At 41.1% G+C, this 18,592-nt stretch overlaps 1 protein-coding gene across 2 annotated transcripts in view; it reads right to left on the bottom strand.

The window, feature by feature from the left end:
* The window catches only part of TRIM69 (tripartite motif containing 69), a 35,988-nt gene extending 24,657 nt beyond the window's left edge, over nt 1–11,331 (bottom strand). The window contains exons 1-2 of one of the 2 annotated variants that reach the window (XM_061429724.1): nt 11,006–11,331; nt 8,122–8,268 (exon numbers count right to left, since the gene is read on the bottom strand). In XM_061429724.1, the coding sequence (XP_061285708.1) occupies nt 8,122–8,187 (66 nt within the window). In that variant the 5' untranslated portion in view covers nt 8,188–8,268; nt 11,006–11,331. The remainder of the gene's footprint in view (nt 1–8,121; nt 8,269–11,005) is intronic. The other variant, XM_061429725.1, reaches the window with a different exon arrangement.
* Nucleotides 11,332–18,592: the final 7,261 nt, after the last annotated feature.

Genomic DNA, 18,592 nt, shown 5'->3' with positions numbered 1-18,592 from the left:
TTCTTGTTGTTCAGTACAAGAGCTTTTTGGTCTTGGGTCACCTTCTTTGGAAAGCAATATTACTCTCACATTGTATAAAATCTGCATCCCTAGGGCATCCATTATCACATTCCTGTTTGACTTTCACTATACTGGGCTGTAGTCATAGGCTGTAGTCCAGGCTTACAGACTATTTTTATCTGTTTTCATTTGTCTATTTTGTTTGTTTTTCATCCTCTTTATAGTTTTGAGTTGGATGAATTTCTGAGAGAAGAAAAAAAATCAGTTTTTATTCTAACACTTGAAAACCAGTGCTTAAATTGTTTTTGACCATTTATCCAATCCTTTTGTGTTTGTAGAGAAGGGCTGGGGAGAGGGTAGGGGAGGATATTTCAATATGTCTTTCATACACCATCTTAATCAGATTAAGTAATGGACTTTCAGCAGTCATCAATGTGGATGCCTCTCTTCAAAGATTTCAAGTTAAATTTCCTTCCAGCAACAGGTATAGGAACTCAAAGTCAATGTTAAGCAGTGTTATAGAAAAGGCTATGCTCTATTCTTCCCACAGCTTCACAATACTTCCCACAGTATTTTTAAACTAAGATTCACCCCCAGGACCTACTAGATATATTGATCACAGTTGCTGTCATTCCTGTAGTCCATGCTAAAGGTCAAGCCTGCATATAGCTTGTGACCTCCACTGACCATCTGCCAGGTAATTAAAATACAGGTGGGCTTCTGACCCATTCCATAGGGTGTTCAACAACCCAAGATGTGACTCAGTGAAAAAAGATGGTATGGGAAAAACAGAACCTCTTGCAAATTTAGCTCTGGAAACAAGAGAGAGAATCAAGAAACTGACAATCAAAGCAAAAGCTTAAAGGTTTCCATGATGTAGCATTTGGAACAAAAAGATCACACCATGGAGAATCATAAATAAATATAATCTAGAAGATGAATTTTAAACGTAAGGCCAAAAATAAAAAACCAATGCAGATATGTAGGGTGGAATGTGAAGTCAAGTGGGCCTTAGAAAGCATCACTACGAACAAAGCTAATGGAGGTGATGGAATTCCAGTTGAGCTATTTCAAATCCTAAAAGATGATACTGTAAAAATGCTGCACTCAATATGTCAGCAAATTTGGAAAACTCAGCAGTGGCCACAGGACTTTGGAAAAGGTCAGTTTTCATTCCAATCCCAAAAATGCCAAAGAATGCTCAAACCACCACACAATTGCACTCGTCTCACACGCTAGTAAAGTCATGCTTAAAATTCTCCAAGCCAGGCTTCAGCAATACATGAACCACGACCTTCCAGATGTTCAAGCTGGTTTTAGAAAAGGCAGAGGAACAGAGATCAAATTGCCAACATCCGCTGGATCATCAAAAAAGCAAGAGAGTTCCAGAAAAACATCTATTTCTGCTTTATTGACTGTGCCAAAGCCTTTGACTGTGTGGATCACAATAAACTGTGGAAAATTCTGAAAGAGATGGGAATACCAGACCACCTGACCTGCCTCTTGAGAAATTTGTATGCAGGTCAGGAAGCAACAGTTAGAACTGGACATGGAACAACAGACTGGTTCCAAATAGGAAAAGGAGTACGTCAAGGCTGTATATTGTCACCCTGCTTATTTAATTTATATGCAGAGTACATCATGAGAAACGCTGGGCTGGATGAAGCACAAGCTGGAATCAAGATCGCCAGGAGAAATATCAATAACCTCAGATATGCAGATGACACCACCTTTATGGCAGAAAGAGCCTCTTGATGAAGGTGAAAGAGGAGAGTGAAAAAGTTGGCTTAAAGCTGAACATTCAGAAAACTAAGATCATGGCATCTGGTCCAATCACTTCATGGCAAATAGATGGGGAAACAGTATCAGACTTTATTTTTCTGGGCTCGAAAATCACTGCAGATGGTGATTGCAGCCATGAAATTAAAAGACGCTTACTCAAGTTATGACCAACCTAGATAGCATATTCAAAAGCAGAGACATTACTTTGCCAACAAAAGTCTGTCTAGTCAAGGCTATGGTTTTTCCAGTGGTCATGTATGGATGTGAGAGTTGGACAGTGAAGAAAGCTGAGTGCCGAAGAATTGATGCTTTTGAATTACGGTGTCGGATAAGACTCTTGAGAGTCCCTTGGACTGCAAGGAGATCCAACCAGTCCATTCTAAAGGAGATCAGTCCTGGGTGTTCATTGGAAGGAGTGATGCTAAAGCTGAAACTCCAGTACTTTGGCCACCTCATGCAAAGAGTTGACTCATTGGAAAAGACCCTGATGCTGGGAGGGATTGGGGGCAGGAGGAGAAGGGGACGACAGAGGATGAGATGGCTGGATGGCATCATCGACTAAATGGACATGAGTTTAAGTGAACCCCGGGGGTTGGTGATGGACAAGAGAGGCCTGGCATGCTACAATTCATGGGGTCGCAAAGAGTCGGACACTACTGAGCAACTGAACTGGAACTGGAACTGGAGGGTGGAAAGAATCAGTTAGATGATCGAGACAAGAAGTACATTATAGAAACAGATGTGGGGAGTGACTGTGTTACATTAACCACAGCACTGTCCCTTGACTTTTCCTGGATTCCTGCCCCTAACACAACACCTTGCCTTCCTAGGGGCTCAACAAATGCGTTAGATGAATGGATGTTTATCCTCAGAATGCCTCTTTACTTAAGGTAACCTTTCTGAATCTCTGCTCTTGTAACAGACCCTTTACCCCAGCACCCTGTAGAAAGTGTTTTCTTAAAGCTTGCTGTGTAATTTACTAAACACTCATTTAATACATTAATTTTCATTCTCCTTGAGGTATTGAGTGTCTCCTTTGTCTCTTGTGGTCCAATGCCGCCCTAGTTCTCTTGTCTCTGACCACTCCCCTGCCTTAGCTGGTTTCTCTTCCTTATCTCTGAGTAAATAATCACCAGAACTGTCTTCAGCGCTCTTCTGGTTCTGTACTCTCATCTTGCCAAGTGAGCTGTTCATTCCCATAACTTCAGATACAGCTTCTACAAACATGACTCCCAAATCTGAATTTCTGAACCCAAAACTATGTCCTTTAAACTCAACATAACTTAAATAGAACTTGTCTCTCTTTCTAAACCAGTTTCTTCTCTCTTTTTTAAATTTATTTATTTTGGAATTGAAGGATAATTGCTTTACAGAATTTTGTTGTTTTCTGTCAAACCTCAACATGAATCAGCCATAGGTTTTCATATGTCCCCTCCCTTTTGAACCTCCTTCCCATCTCCCTCCCCATCCCACCCCTCTAGGCTGGTGCAGAGCACCTGTTTGAGTTTCCTGAGACATACAGCAAATTCCCATTGGTTATCTATTTTACATATGGTAATGTAAGTTTCCATGTTACTCTATCCAACTTGACTTCTCTGTTTCTATTTATTGAACTTCAGCATCTCACTTTTGAAATCTGAATTATCTTTGGCTATTTTCTTCTTCATTCTCTATCATCTAATCAGCTGCAAGATCTAGTTAATAATACTGATAGAAATGATAATTGCTAACCCTCATCTGGCTCAAAAATCCTTTTTTCCTCTCCATAGCCTACCAAAATAAGTTTTGTGTTTGTTTAAGGGCCCCAGAATTCAGAATTCTCTACAACATGTTGCAAACTTTTATTTCTAGTCTTATTTCCTACAGTTCTGTTGTATAGAAAGAATTTTAAATTTATCGTTCTTTTACATATTAATGAAAATAGAGGAAAACAATAGAATGGGAAATACTAGAGATCTCTACAAGTAAATTAAAGATACCAAGGGAACATTTCATGCAAGGATGGGCACAATAAAGGACAGAAATGGTATGGATCTAACAGAAGCAGAAGATACTAAGAAGATGTGGCAAGAATACACAGAACTATACAAAAAAGATCTTTACGACCCAGATAATCACGATCCTGTGATCACTCACCTAGAGCCAGACATCCTGAAATGTGAAGTCAAGAGGGCCTTAGGAAGCATCACTACGAACAAAGCTAGTGGAGGTGATGGAATTCCAGTTCAGATCAGATGAGATCAGATCAATCGCTCAGTCGTGTCCGACTCTTTGCGACCCCATGAATCGCAGCATGCCAGGCCTCCCTGTCCATCACCAACTCCTGGAGTTCACTCAGACTCATGTCCATCGAGTCAGTAATGCCATCCAGCCATCTCATCCTCTGTCATCCCCTTCTCCTCTTGCCCCCAATCCCTCCCAGCATCAGAGTCTTTTCCAATGAGTCAACTCTTCACATGAGGCGGCCAAAGTACTGGAGTTTCAGCTTTAGCATCATTCCTTCCAAAGAAATCCCAGGGCTGATCTCCTTCAGAATGGACTGGTTGGATCTCCTTGCAGTCCAAAGGACTCTCAAGAGTCTTATCCAACACCACAGTTCAAAAGCATCAATTCTTCGGCACTCAGCCTTCTTCACTGTCCAACTCTCACATCCATACATGACCACAGGAAAAACCATAGCCTTGACTAGACGAACCTTTGTTGGCAAAGTAATGTCTCTGCTTTTGAAGATGCTATCTAGGTTGGTCATAACTTTTCTTCCAAGGAGTAAGCTTCTTCTAATTTCATGGCTGCAATCACCATCTGCAGTGATTTTGGAGCCCAGAAAAATAAAGTCTGACACTGTTTCCCCATTTATTTCCCATGAAATGATGGGACCAGATGCCATGATCTTCATTTTCTGAATGTTGAGCTTTAAGCCAACTTTTTCACTCTCCACTTTCACCTTCATCAAGAGGCTTTTTAGTTCCTCTTCACTTTCTGCCATAAGGGTGGTGTCATCTGCATATCTGAGGTTATTGATATTTCTCCCGGCAATCTAGATTCCAGCTTGTGTTTCTTCCAGTCCAGCGTTTCTCATGATGTACTCTGCATATAAGTTAAATAAGCAGGGTGACAATATACAGCCTTGATGAACTCCTTTTCCTATTTGGAACCAGTCTGTTGTTCCATGTCCAGTTCTAACTGTTGCTTCCTGACCTGCATACAAACTTCTCAAAAGGCAGGTCAGGTGGTCTGGTATTCCCATCTCTTTCAGAATTTTCCACAGTTTATTGTGATCCACACAGTCAAAGGCTTTGACATAGTCAATAAAGCAGAAATAGATGTTTTTCTGGAACTCTCTTGTTTTTCTGATGATCCAGCGGATGTTGGCAATTTGATCTCTGGTTCCTCTGCCTTTTCTAAAACCAGCTTGAATATCTGGAAGTTCACAGTTCACGTATTGCTGAAGCCTGGCTTGGAGAATTTTAAGCATTACTTTACTAGCGTGTGAGATGAGTGCAATTGTGTGGTCGTTTGAGCATTCTTTGGCATTGCCTTTCTTTGGGATTGGAATGCAAACTGACCTTTTCCAGTCCTGTGGCCACTGCTGAGTTTTCCAAATTTGCTGACATATTGAGTGCAGCACTTTCATAGCATCATCTTTCAGGATTTGGAATAGCTCAACTGGAATTCTATCACCTCCTATTTGTTTGTGGAGATGCTTCCTAAGGCCCACTTGACTTCACATTCCAGGATGTCTGGCTCTAGGTGAGTGATCACACCATCATGATTATCTTGGTCTTGAAGATCTTTTTTGTACAGTTCTTCTGTGTATTCTTGCCATCTCTTCTTAATATCTTCTGCTTCTGTTAGGTCCATACCATTTCTGTCCTTTATCGAGCCCATCTTTGCATGAAGTGTTCCTTTGGTATCTCTGATTTTCTTGAAGAGATCTCTAGTCTTTCCCATTCTGTTGTTTTCCTCTAGTTCTTTGCACTGAAAGCTGAAGAAGGCTTTCTTATCTCTTCTTGCTATTCTTTGGAACTCTGCATTCAGATGTTTATATCTTTCCTTTTCTCCTTTGCTTTTCACTTCTCTTCTTTTCACAGCTATTTGTAAGGCCTCCCCAGACAGCCATTTTGCTTTTTTGCATTTCTTTTCCATGGGAATGGTCTTGATCCCTGACTCCTGTACAATGTCACAAACCTCAGTCCATAGTTCATCAGGCACTCTATCTATCAGATCTAGGCCCTTAAATCTATTTCTCACTTCCACTGTATAATCATAAGGGATTTGATTTAGGTCATACCTGAATGGTCTAGTGGTTTTCCCTACTTTCTTCAATTTAAGTCTGAATTTGGCAATAAGGAGTTCATGATCTGAGCCACAGTCAGCTCCTGTCTTGTTTTTGCTGACTGTATAGAGCTTCTCCATCTTTAGCTGCAAAGAATATAATCAATCTGATTTCAGTGTTGACCATCTGGTGATGTCCATGTATAGAGTCTTCTCTTGTGTTGTTGGAAAAGGGTGTTTGTTATGACCAGTGCATTTTATTGGCAAAACTCTATTAGTCTTTGCCCTACTTCATTCCATATTCCAAGGCCAAATTTGCCTGTTACTCCAGGTGTTTCTTGAGGGGACTTTTGCATTCCAGTCCCCTATAATGAAAAGGACATCTTTTTTGGGTGTTAGTTCTAAAAACTCTTGTAGGAATTCCAGGTGAGCAATTTCAAATCCTAAAAGACGATGCTGTGAAAGCGCTGCACTCAATATGCCAGCAAATTTTTGAAAACTCAACAGTGGCCACAGGACTGGAAAAGGTCAGTTTTCATTCCAATTCCAAAGAAAGGCAACACCAAAGAATGCTCAAACTATTGCACAACTGAACTCATCTCACATGCTAGTAAAGTCATGCTCAAAATTCTCCAAGCCAGGCTTCAGCAATATGTGAACCGTGAACTTCCATATATTCAAGCTGGTTTTAGAAAAGGCAGAGGAACCAGAGATCAAATTTCCAACATCCACTGGATCATCGAAAAAGCAAGAGAATTCCAGAAAAACATCTATTTCCGCTTTATTGACTGTGCCAAAGCCTTTGACTGTGTGGACCACAACAAACTCTGGAAAATTCTTTAAGAGATGGACCACCTGACCTGCCTCTTGAGAAATCTGTATGCAGGTCAGGAAGCAACAGGTAGAACTGGACATGGAGCGACAAACTGGTTCCAAATAGGAAAAGGAATACGTCAAGGCTGTATATTGTCACCATGCTCATTTAACTGATATGCAGAGTATCTTGAGAAATACTGGGCTGGAAGAAGCACAAGCTGGAATCAAGATTGCCGGGAGAAGGATCATTAACCTCAGATATGCAGATGACACCACCCTTAGGGCAGAAAGCGAAGACCTAAAGAGCCTCTTGATGAAAGTGAAAGAGGAGAGTGAAAAAGTTGGCCTAAAGCTCAACATTCAGAAAACGAAGATCATGACATCTGGTCCCATCATTCATGGCAAATAGATGGGGAAACAGTGGAAACAGTGACACACTTTATTTTGGAGGGTTCCAAAATCACCACAGATGGTGACTGTAGCCATGAAATTAAAAGACACTTACTCCTTGGAAGAAAATTGTGACCAACCTAGACAGCATATTAGAAAGCAGAGACATTACTTTGTCAGCAAAAGTCCATCTAGTCAAAGCTATGATTTTTCCAGTATGGATATAAGAGTTGGACTGTAAGGAAAGCTGAATGCCAAAGAATTGATGCTTTTGAACTGTGGTGTTGGAGAAGACTCTTTGAGAGTCGCTTGGACTGCATGGAGTTCCAACTAGTCCATCCTAAAGGAAATCAACCCTGATTATTCATTGAAAGGACTGATACTGAAGCTGAAACTCCAATACTTTGGCCACCAGATGCAAAGAGCTGAATCATTTGAAAAGACCCTGATGCTGGGAAAGATTGAAGGCGGGAGGAGAAGGGGATGACAGACGATGAGATGGATGGCATCACCAACTCAATGGACATGAGTCTGAGTACACTCTGGGAGTTGGTGAGGGACAAGGAGGCCTGGCGTGCTGCAGTCCATGGGGTCGCAAAGAGTCGGACACAACTGAGCAATTAAACTGAACTGAACTGATAAATACAAACAATAAATGCTGAAGAGTGTGTGGAGAAAAGGAAAGCCTCCTACATTTTTGATGGGACTGTAACTTGGTATAACCACTATGGAGAACAGTATGGATGTTCCCTAAGAAACTAAAAGTAGATCTACCATGTGATCTAGCAGTCCCACTCCTGGACATACATTAGGAGAAAACCATAATCCAAAAAGATAACATGCACCCCCACTACTTACAACAGCCACGACACAGCAGCACCCTGAATGTCCATCAAGAGAGGAATGGATAAAGAAGATGTACATACACACAGTGGAATATTACTCAGCCGTGAAGAGAAGGACATGATGCCATTGGCAGCAACATGGGTGGACCTAGAGATCACCCTAAACGAAGTGAGCCAGAGAAAGACAGATTTCAGCGGATATCACTGGTGTGAGGAGTCTAATTTTTTAAATGATACAAATGAACTTATTTACAAAACAGAAACAAACTTCTGGTTACCAAAGGGGAAATGTCGGGGGGAGGGCAAATCCAGAGCTTGGCATATTCATGCACACACTACTATATATATAAGATAGATAACCAATAAGGACCAGCAATTGTATAATACAGGGAACTCTACTCAATATTTTGTGAGAACCTGTCAGAGAAATAATCTAAAAAAGAATGAATATATGTGTATGTATAACTGAATCACTTTGCCATACAACTGAAACTAATACTACATTGTAAATCAACTATACACCAATAACATTAAAATTTTAAAACTTAAGTAGACTAGTTGTTGCTAGGGCTGGAGCAAGAGGGAAATGAGGAGTGATTGCTAATGGTATGGAATTTCTTTTGGAGTGATAAATATGTTCTAAAGTTAGATAATGGTGATGGTTGTACAACTTTGTGAATATGCAAAAAGTCACTGAATTGCACACTATAGAAGGGTGAATTTTGTGATATGAAATGTATGTATTTCATGTGAATTCATCTTGCCAGTTGAGGTTTTGCCAGTTATCCTGACTTTCAAGAGTATAGCCGCTGCTATAAATCAAGGGATTCTCTTAATCTTATTAGCTAATATTTATTGATCTTTCATTGTGCAAAATACTGTGTATAAATGAACCCTCATATAACATTATATAGAGTTCGCAAAGAGTTAGACATGACTTAGTGACTGTACAACAACAAGTTTATGAGATAGATATTTTTCCATTTTTAAGGAGATTGAAGATTGTGTGTTAAATCACTTCAGTCGTATCTGACTCTTTGCAACCCTATGGACTGTAGCCCACCAGGCTCCTCTGTCCATGGGATTCTCCAGGCATGAATACTGGAGGTGATTGCCATTCCATCCTCCAGGGGATCTTCCCGACTCAGGGATTGAACCCACGTCTTTTACATCTCCTGCATTGGCAGGAGTGTTCTTTACCACTAGTGCCAACTGACATTGAAGCTTAGAGAGGTTAAAGAACTTGCCAAGGTTACATAGTAATTAAGTGATGAAGCTTGGGTTTGAACTGTTTATATGACCAAGAACCCATTATCCTAATAATCATTTAGTCACCAGAAAGCCAACCAGTGTTTTATGCAGTTGAATTTATCAAATGGATCAAATTTGTGAGGGAAAAAACCTATAAAAACTTCCTACTGCTCTAGAGGGAGGAGTGCAATCGGAAATCAAAGAAGTTTCTGACATTGCTCTACCTGGAAATCTTAGGAAATCACACCCACTGACAGACCCTTTTGGAAAGTCTAACCTTAAGGCAGAGGGAGGGAAATTCAAGTCAGGGATTGATTTCATCCTTCTAAGCCTGTCTAAGAAAGCCATCCTTCTCCACTCACCAGGCACATTCTTCTAGAACAGAGAAAAGGCAAGGAGTAATGAAGTCCTTGGAAACTTGCAGAAGAAATACTTAGTTTTTCCCTGAGATTTTTTTTTCCTGACTTTTAAATTGTGATTTTTGAAATCATGATTAATAAAATATTTAAGGGAATTTGTTGTTTGGTAATGACCTTTGTTGCATTATTTAAGAGCATTTTTTCTCAGTTTTTATTACTTCAAAGTAATTTTTTAAAACTTTGATGGGCAGATTTTCTGAAGAATTAACCAAAAGATCAGAGAAATGTGATTCATCTTTACAGGACAAATCACATGGCAGAGTCACCAGACTAGCAAGACATGCTTCACAGATCCTGCCATTTTCACAGAAGGGAGAATTATGAATTTTTTGACTTATCAGAGCTCAGAATTGAAAGAGATCTTAAGTCATTTAATTCACTCCTTTCCAGCTTCTGCTTGAAATTTTGAAATAAGGGGAGGTTCACAATTACACAATTTTTTTATTATTAGAAAAAAGTATCTATTTTTACTGACCTCACTGTAAAGGAATAAGAATGTAGTAGGAATAGGCAGTAATGAAAACTTTTTTCTCTAGAAATTATAAACAGAATACTTACACCTTGTTTCAACAGCTAAGGACAGAGAAGGGTAAGAGCAAATCTATAGGTCCTGTGATAGAGGAAATTAGAACCTGATCTTAATGACTAATATACATATAATTTAAACTATATAAGAAGTGGTAACTAACGGAAATGATAATTCATGTCACAGTTTCTTGTTGATGAATCTTAGTGAGTTTTTTTTTTTTTACTTTCCTGTAGTTGTAGTAAATAAACATCTTATAGCTATATGACAATCAAGAAAACACTAACTTCAGAGTATAACTGCATTATTTTAGCTCTGAAGAGATCTTGAAGGAATTCAATTTACCGTGTTTAATCAATTCAACTTTAAGTGTTAAATACTAAGTGTGATAGTATAATGAGGAAATAAAAATTTTTCAATATAAAACTATAATAACATGATTACAGAAAGAAGGAAAGTATATTTTTGTATAGTTAATTTTTCTCAAAAGTTTGTGGTGGATTTCAATACTTCCTACCATACAGTCTTCTCTAAATTCTCAATTATTCCAAGGCCTGGAAAGAATATAGAAGCTATAAACTGCCACAAGTTAACTCTTCCCCTGAATTTTCTTTCATGCTGTAAAATCCATGCCCTCTTCTGTGATCCAGTTTTCCACATTATATTCAGGAAACCAGCTAACTTAGAAAAAGGTTGCTCACCTCCATGAAGCTCTATCAGCAGGCCACCGGGGGGCAGAGATAGACACTTGGACCAGAGCTCAACAGGCCTCTAGGATGGTTGCAGATCAGGAGTCTGAGACTTGTTAGTTTGCTAAGAATGGGCCCAGAGCATGAGAGAAGGAGGGAAAGTTCAGGAGCTGGGGAGACAGGAAGGCCAGAGTGAGGTCTGGCAGATTCCGTGACAGTTTGTCAGTTGCTTTGGTCATCGTTAGCTTAAGAGAAAGAGAAACCCTGATTGGAACAGCCTCCTTGCCCACCGTTTTTTGGCAGGGAATGGAAAACAACTCATTTAGATTCAAGGTGGCAGTCTAATCTTAAGGGCCACATATCCCCATTGCTGGCCTACACTGCTACCCGAAAGTGGAACGTCATCATTTGCCTGTAAGACTAATGCGTGAGGAATAACCACTTCATCCCTGCTCCTGATTTCATCACAGCGTTGAGACCCAGCTGAGTGGCGTTGCTGTTGCTGCTGCTGCTTCTAAGTCGCTTCAGTCATGTCCGACTCTGTGCTACCCCAGAGACAGCAGCCCACCAGGCTCCCCTGTCCCTGGGATTCTCTGGGCAAGAACACTGGAGTGTGTTGCCATTTCCTTCTCCAATGCATGAAAGTGAAAAGTGAAAGTGAAAGTGAAGTCGTGTCCGACACTTAGTGACCCCATGGACTGCAGCCCACCAGGCTCCTCCGTCCATGGGATTTTCCAGCCAAGAGTGCTGGAGTGGGGTACCATTGCCTTCTCCCATTCCACCTGAGAGCTTACATTCCATTGAAACAGCCTATGCATTGTGTCTCTGAGAAAGTAATATGCCTGGAGAACCCCAGACCATAAGGACGCAAGATGAGAGAAGTCTCATTTTAAACACTTTGACAGTTTTCACTGGCAGTGATCAGTACCTAGCCTGTGCTCCTGAGTGACCTGTTAAGCGCCAGAACAGGACCCATGGTTCTCACAGTGGCTCCTCCAACTCAGTCTGTTTTCTCCTATGTCAGCTCCTACCTAGCTGTTCAGTCTTACGCCCATGACCCTCCCACAAGTGTGTGATTGCTTACATATGCTGCTTCTGTGGCTGTGCACATGCTGATTCTTCTTCTGGGGGCCCACCCTCCCTCACTCCAATCTTTATCTCTTCAGTAAACTCTTCCATAACCAGTCCCTTGTAGAAAATACTTTGCTGCTTGTATACCACCTCAGCCTCAGCCCTGTTGACATTTTGGGCTGCCTAAGTCTTTGTTGTTGGGGAGCTGACCTATGAATTTGAGGATGTTTAGCCGCATCTCTGGCCTCTGCTCACTAGATGCCAGTATCACCCCCACTCCCAAGTTGTGAGAATCAATATTATCTCCTGACATTGCCAAATGTCTGCTGGGGATATGGGAGTGGGACCCATTCTCCAGCTGAGAACCACTGCTTCACACATTTGTATAGCACAATAGACCATTGTACATGAAGTGAAAGTGAAGTCGCTCAGTCGTTTCCGACTCTTTGCGACCCCATGGACTGCAGCCTACCAGGCTCCTCCGTCCATGGAATTTTCCAGGCAAGAATACTGGAGTGGGGTACCATTGCCTTCTTCTTCTTCTCCTTTGTACATGTTTGTACATAATTATTTTAACAGTTTGAATGCATGTCTGCCCCCTCCCTAAGTTATGAACAGCCGCTGGGTTATGCTGTGTCATGCTTACCTTGATGGTACACAGCATTCATTGGATCAAGTTCTTTGTCAAATAAATGGCTATGAAATGTTGATGATCACCTAGAAATCATGTCCCCAAGTTAAAAAAAGAAAAGTTTCATCTTGAATGTTTTATTGTTGGTTAAAATGTTTAACAATGTTTAGTAAAGATGATTGTATTAAACATTGAAGTCAGCACATTCTTGAGTCTTTGACCCTGGGGCAAGAATAGTGGGTTAGGAGAGACAAGCCTTGTCTCCCTCCAGAACGACGAGTAACCTTGGCTAGGATGTCTTAACTCCTCTGGAATCAGTTCTTACATCTGTAAAGTATGAATTCCTGAGGCTTCCCTTCTACCTTCGAAATTTGTTATTCCAAAACCTATTTAGCAAAAGGTCCAAAATCTCACAAAAAGGCATTTCAAGATTGTATTTCACTATTCAAAAATAAAGTTTTGGGCAAGGGGGCAGTAGACAGTGGTGTTTAATAAACTACATACCAGCTCTGTGATGACCTAGAAGGGTGGGATGGGGGGAGTGGGGAGGGAGGTCCCAGAGGGAGGGGATATACGTATACATATGGCTGATTCATGTTGTCCTACAGCAGAAACTAACACAACATTGTAAAGCAATTATACACTAATAAAAAAATATAAACTACATACCAGGTTTTACCATATAATTGGTAATCGGGGGTAGTGGAAAATGAAAATACAGTCATAAGCCAAAGTTGCTTTTCTTTTCCAAGCCTTAATTTTATCATATGTAAAATGGAGATGATGGGGAGTTCCCTGGTGGTCCAGTGGTTAGGACTCTGCCCTTCTGCTGCAGAGGACACAAGTGCCATCCCTGGTTGAGGAACTAAGATCCCACAAGCCACGTGGCAAGGCCAAAAAATTTTTAAATAAATAAAAAGTAAAATAGAGATAGTAATACATACCTCAGAGGATTGTTTCGAGGATTAAATGAGATAATTTATGTAAAGTACTGAGCAGCATCTGGCATATAGTAAGCACCCAATAAATAGTCATAGCTATTGTTATTGTTATTGCACTAACATTGATACAGAAAATAGTTTACAAAACTAATGCCCCTTCAAATTAACTTTGTCTTGAAATATAACAAGAGATATTAGTATCTATAAGAGGAATTAATCTTAACAAGAAGTATTAATCTTCAAGAACTCCAGTGGAACTTAATATAAATTGGAAGTTCAATTTTCCATCTTCAAGACTCCAAGAAAGCTACTGAGAAGTCAGTTATTTATTTCCTCTTTTATGCCCCAGTAGCAACTAGCAGAAATTTCCATCATAGATTTTATTTCACTGCATTATTATTTATTTTTTAAAGATCTATTTATTTACTGACTGTGCTGTGTCTTCGTTGCTGCATGGTTTTCTCTAGTTGTGGCAAGCAGGGGCCACTCTTCGTTGCGTTGCTCAGGCTTCTCATTATGGTGGCTTCTATTGTTGCAGAGCAGGGGCTCTAGGCGTGCGGTCTTCAGTCATTGTGACACGTGGGCTCGGTAGTTGCAGTTCTTGAGCTCCAGGGCACAGCTTCAGCATTGTGGAGCACCGGCTTAGTTGCCCCTTGGCACCTGGAATCTTCTGTCCCTTGCGTTGCAGGGTGACTCTTAACTACTGGACCAGCAGGGAGGCCCTTCACCACATTCTTTCTTTCTTTCTTTGTATTATAACTGTTTTCACATCTCTTGACCCCTAGTTGTGAGCTTCTTGCAAGTGAAAGTGAAAGTCGCTCAGTCATGTCCCACTCTTTGCGACCCAGAATTCTCCAGGCCAGAATACTGGAGTGGGTTGCCTTTCTCTTCTCCAGGGTATCTTCCCAACCCAGGGATCAAACCCAGGTCTCCTGCATTGCAGGCGGATTCTTTACCAGCTGAGCCACCAGGGAAGCCCAAGAATACTGGAGTGGGTCGCTGTCCATTTCTCCAGCAGATCTTCCTGACCCAGGAATCAAGCCGGGGTCTCCTGCATTGCACGCAGATTCTTTACCATCTTTGATACGATCTTATTCATCTTTTTAACAACATAGGTCTATCATACTATAGAAAAAATTATTTTAAATTGGAGGATAATTGCTTTACAATGTTGTGTTGGTTTCTACCACACAAGAACATGAATCAGCCATAAGTATATATATGTCCCTTCCCTCTTGAACCTACCTCCTACCCTCCACCCTACTCCACCCCACTCCTCTAGGTTGTCACATAGCACTGGGTTGAGCTTCCTGTGTTATACAGCAGCTTCCCACTAGCTAGCTGTTTCTCACATGGTAATGTATATGTTTCTATGCTGCTCTCTCAGTTAGTTCCACGCTCTCCTTCCCTGGCTGTGTTCATAAGTCTGTTCTCTATGTCTGCATCTTTATTCCTGTCCTGCAGATAGGGTCATCAGTACCATTTTTCTACATTCCATATACATGCATTAATATACAGTATTTGTTTTTTCTTTCTGACTTGCTTCACTCTATAACAGGCTCTAGGTTCATCTACCTCCCTAGAATTGACTCAAATTTGTTCCTTTTTATGGCTGAATAATATTTCATTGTGTATATGTACCACATCTGCTTTGCCCATTCACCTGTCAATGGACATCCAGGTTGCTTCCATGTCCTAGCTATTGTAAATAGTGCTGCAGTGAACACTGGGGTACATGTGTCTTTTTGAATTATGGTTTTCCCAGGATATATGCCCAGTAGTGGGATTGCTGGGTCATATGGTAGTTCTAATCCTAGTTTTTAAAGAAATTCCCGTACTGTTCTGCATATGGTTATGTCAATTAACATTCCCACCAGCGGTGCAAGAGGGTTCTCTTTTCTCCATATCCTGGCCCCCATTTATTGTTTGTACATTTTTTGATGATGGTCACTCTGACCATGTGAGGTGATACCTCATTGTAGTTTTTAATTTGCAAAGAATCCGCCTGCAGTGCAGGAGATCTGAGTTCGATCTCTGGGTTGGGAAGATCACCTGGAGAAGGGAAAGGCTACCCACTCCAGTATTCTGGCCTGGAGAATTCCATAGACTGTATAGTCCATGGGGTCACAAAGAATCGGACACAACTGAGCGACTTTCACTTTCACTTTTCATTTTATCTAACAATGAGCAATGTTGAGCATTTTTTCATGTGTTTATTGGCCATCTGTATGTCTTCTTTGGAGAAATGTCTTTTTATGTCTTCTACCCATTTTTTGATTGGGTTGTTTGTTTATCTGATATTGAGCTGCATGAGCTGCTTGTATATTTTGGAGATTAATCCTTTGTCAGTTGCTTCATTTGCAATTATTTTCTCCCATTCTGAGGATTGTCTTTCATCTTGTTTATGGTTTCCTTTGCTGTACAAAAGCTTTTAAGTTTAATTTCCCTGTTGGCTCAGACGGTGAAGAATCTGCCTGCAATGGAGGAGACCAAGGTTCAATCTCTGGATCGGGAAGATCCCCTGGAGAAGGAAATGGCAACCCACTCCAGTATTCTTGCCTGGAGAATCCCACGGACAGAGGAACCTGGAAGGCTACATAAGGTCGCAAAGAGAGAGACCAACACTTTCACTTTTCAGGTCCCATTTGTTTGTTTTTAGTACCATTATTCTAGGAGGTGGGTCATAGAGGATCTTGCTTCAATTTATGTCAAAGAGTCTTCTGCCTATGTTTTCCTCTAAGAGTTTTATAGTTTCTGGTCTTACATTTAGGTCTTTAATCCATTTTGAGTTTATTTTTGTGTTTGGTGTTAGAAAGTGTTCTAATTTCTTTCTTTTACACTAGCTCTCCAGTTTTGCCAGCACCACTTATTGAAGAGACTGTTTTTCCCCATTGTATATTCTTGTCTTCCAGCGGCTACTGGAGCAGGAGATATAATACTATTAGAATTCTTTTCTAGCCACTGGCAGCTGACACTCAGAAGGCTGCCCTGGCAGGTTCTTCCCTGTTGCTCAGCACAGGCAGCACTCAGAGGGCACCCCTGATTGGGGTCCTTCTCAGTTGTTCAGTGCAGCAGGAGCTCAAAGGGCAACACTTGCTGGAGTCTTTCTCTATTGGTCAGCTGCAGGCGCTGACTGTATGGGAAGAGAGAGGCTACAGTCATGGTGACTGTAGTGACTACTGCTGCGTGTGACTCAGCAGTAGGGCCCTGCCTCCATGGCTGCCCAACTTTCCCCCAAAGGCATTTTTTCCCATAAAGCAGAGATCAAAAACTCAAATGTCTACATAAGGTAAATATGGCTGGGTAGAGCACATTAGGGAGAGTCAAGGGCTGCTGGCAAGCTGGAGAAAATATGCCCTTTTCCCTAATCACATGGACATGTGCATGCATGGTAAGTCGCTTCAGTAGTGTTCAACTCTTTGTGACCCTATGGACTGTAGCCCTCCAGGCTCCCCTGTCCATGGGATTCTCCAGGCAAGAATACCAGAGTGGGTTGCCATGCCATCCTTCAAGGGATCTTCCTGACCCAGGGATCAAACTCGTGTCTCTTATGTCTCCTGCATTGGCAGGCAGGTTCTTTACCACTAGTAATTGCATGGACAATACATGCAAAAGCAGAATCTGTATTTAATAGGCACCTCAGGTGTTTCAATCATTAGCCAAGTTTGTGATATATTGTGCTATGTCATAGAGCAATTTATGGTCTCCAAAGTGAAACACAAAAGATGGATTATTGAAATGTAGGAAGTTCTACATCTAATATTTATAACTTTTTAAAATTTTCATGTTATTTTTCTTCCTCGTTTCATTTTAGAACATACAAAGAAACCCACACAAAAGGTGTATACCACATTGATCTTGCATATACTGTGCCAAGTCAAGCAACTGAGGTCTGAAGTATGAGACATTGCAGAGAATACAGTGTGTAGAACAGACACGGTGCTGGGATAGGCACTGCTCCATTGGCACAACTGAGCCTCCATGGAGAAAAGCAACACTGCTACAACAATTGTAAGTAAAGAATACACTTTACTTCACATTTCATTCTGAGGGAAAAGGAGAGAACATAGGAGAAATCATGTCCTCTATAACTGTAAAGTGCAGATGAAATTATGAGTCCTATATGATTTTCTTCAAAACAAAAAAGAGCTAATGTGTGCTGGAGGATGGCGAGAAGGAGGCTTTCTCAAGGCCTGTGACTCAGTCAGACTGCAGGAGCACCTGGGATGTGGATGCAGTGATGTATTTGTTCACATAGACGCACACCAGCTTGTAGATTAGCTGACCAGTATGGTGGAAGGCAGGCACACTTGTAAACCTAGGGTTAAGGCAGCCTCTCTCTGGTGTGGCAGGTCAAAGAGCACGGAAGCCCAACTCTAGATTCCAGTGTCTAGACATCTCCTCAGGCTGATTTTAACAGCCACTAGGAGTCCCAGCAGGACATGGGGCCTGCTTTTATACCTACCTCCACCGTGCTGGTTGGCGAGGTGGTTATAAAGGACTGACTTCCTTCTACTCTAGTGGAGTCATGAAATTCAAAGAAACCAGGGAGATATCACCCTCCTTAGTCCATTAATTAAAATAAAGTTTCCATTTCTTTAAACAAGACCCCATATAATGTTTATTTAAATAAGAATGAAGTTTATTCACCTCTCAAGTAAAAGCCCAAACTTGTAGGTGGCTCTGGTTTGCAAAGTTGTCAGTCTCTCAGGTTCCTTCCATTTATTTGCTCCGTGATCTCTAGGATGTTGCCCTTATTTACATGACCAAAAATGCCCATATGTGGCCAATTTAAAATTGACTGTTATGAGGAAGAAAGGAAAATTTGCTTTGAGGACAACCACCAGCCTCTAGTATACTATGACAACCAAGTCAAGCCCTGCAGCATGAAACAAATCAAAAGGTAGTCTCATAGCGTGTACGACGAAAGAGTTTTCTATATACTCCAGAGAGCGG

Source organism: Bos javanicus, chromosome 10 (genome assembly GCF_032452875.1).
Source record: "Bos javanicus breed banteng chromosome 10, ARS-OSU_banteng_1.0, whole genome shotgun sequence".
Classification (NCBI taxonomy): Eukaryota; Metazoa; Chordata; class Mammalia; order Artiodactyla; family Bovidae; genus Bos; species Bos javanicus.
Note: the sequence above shows the minus strand (reverse complement) of the source record. Positions and strands in the feature narration are given on the sequence as shown.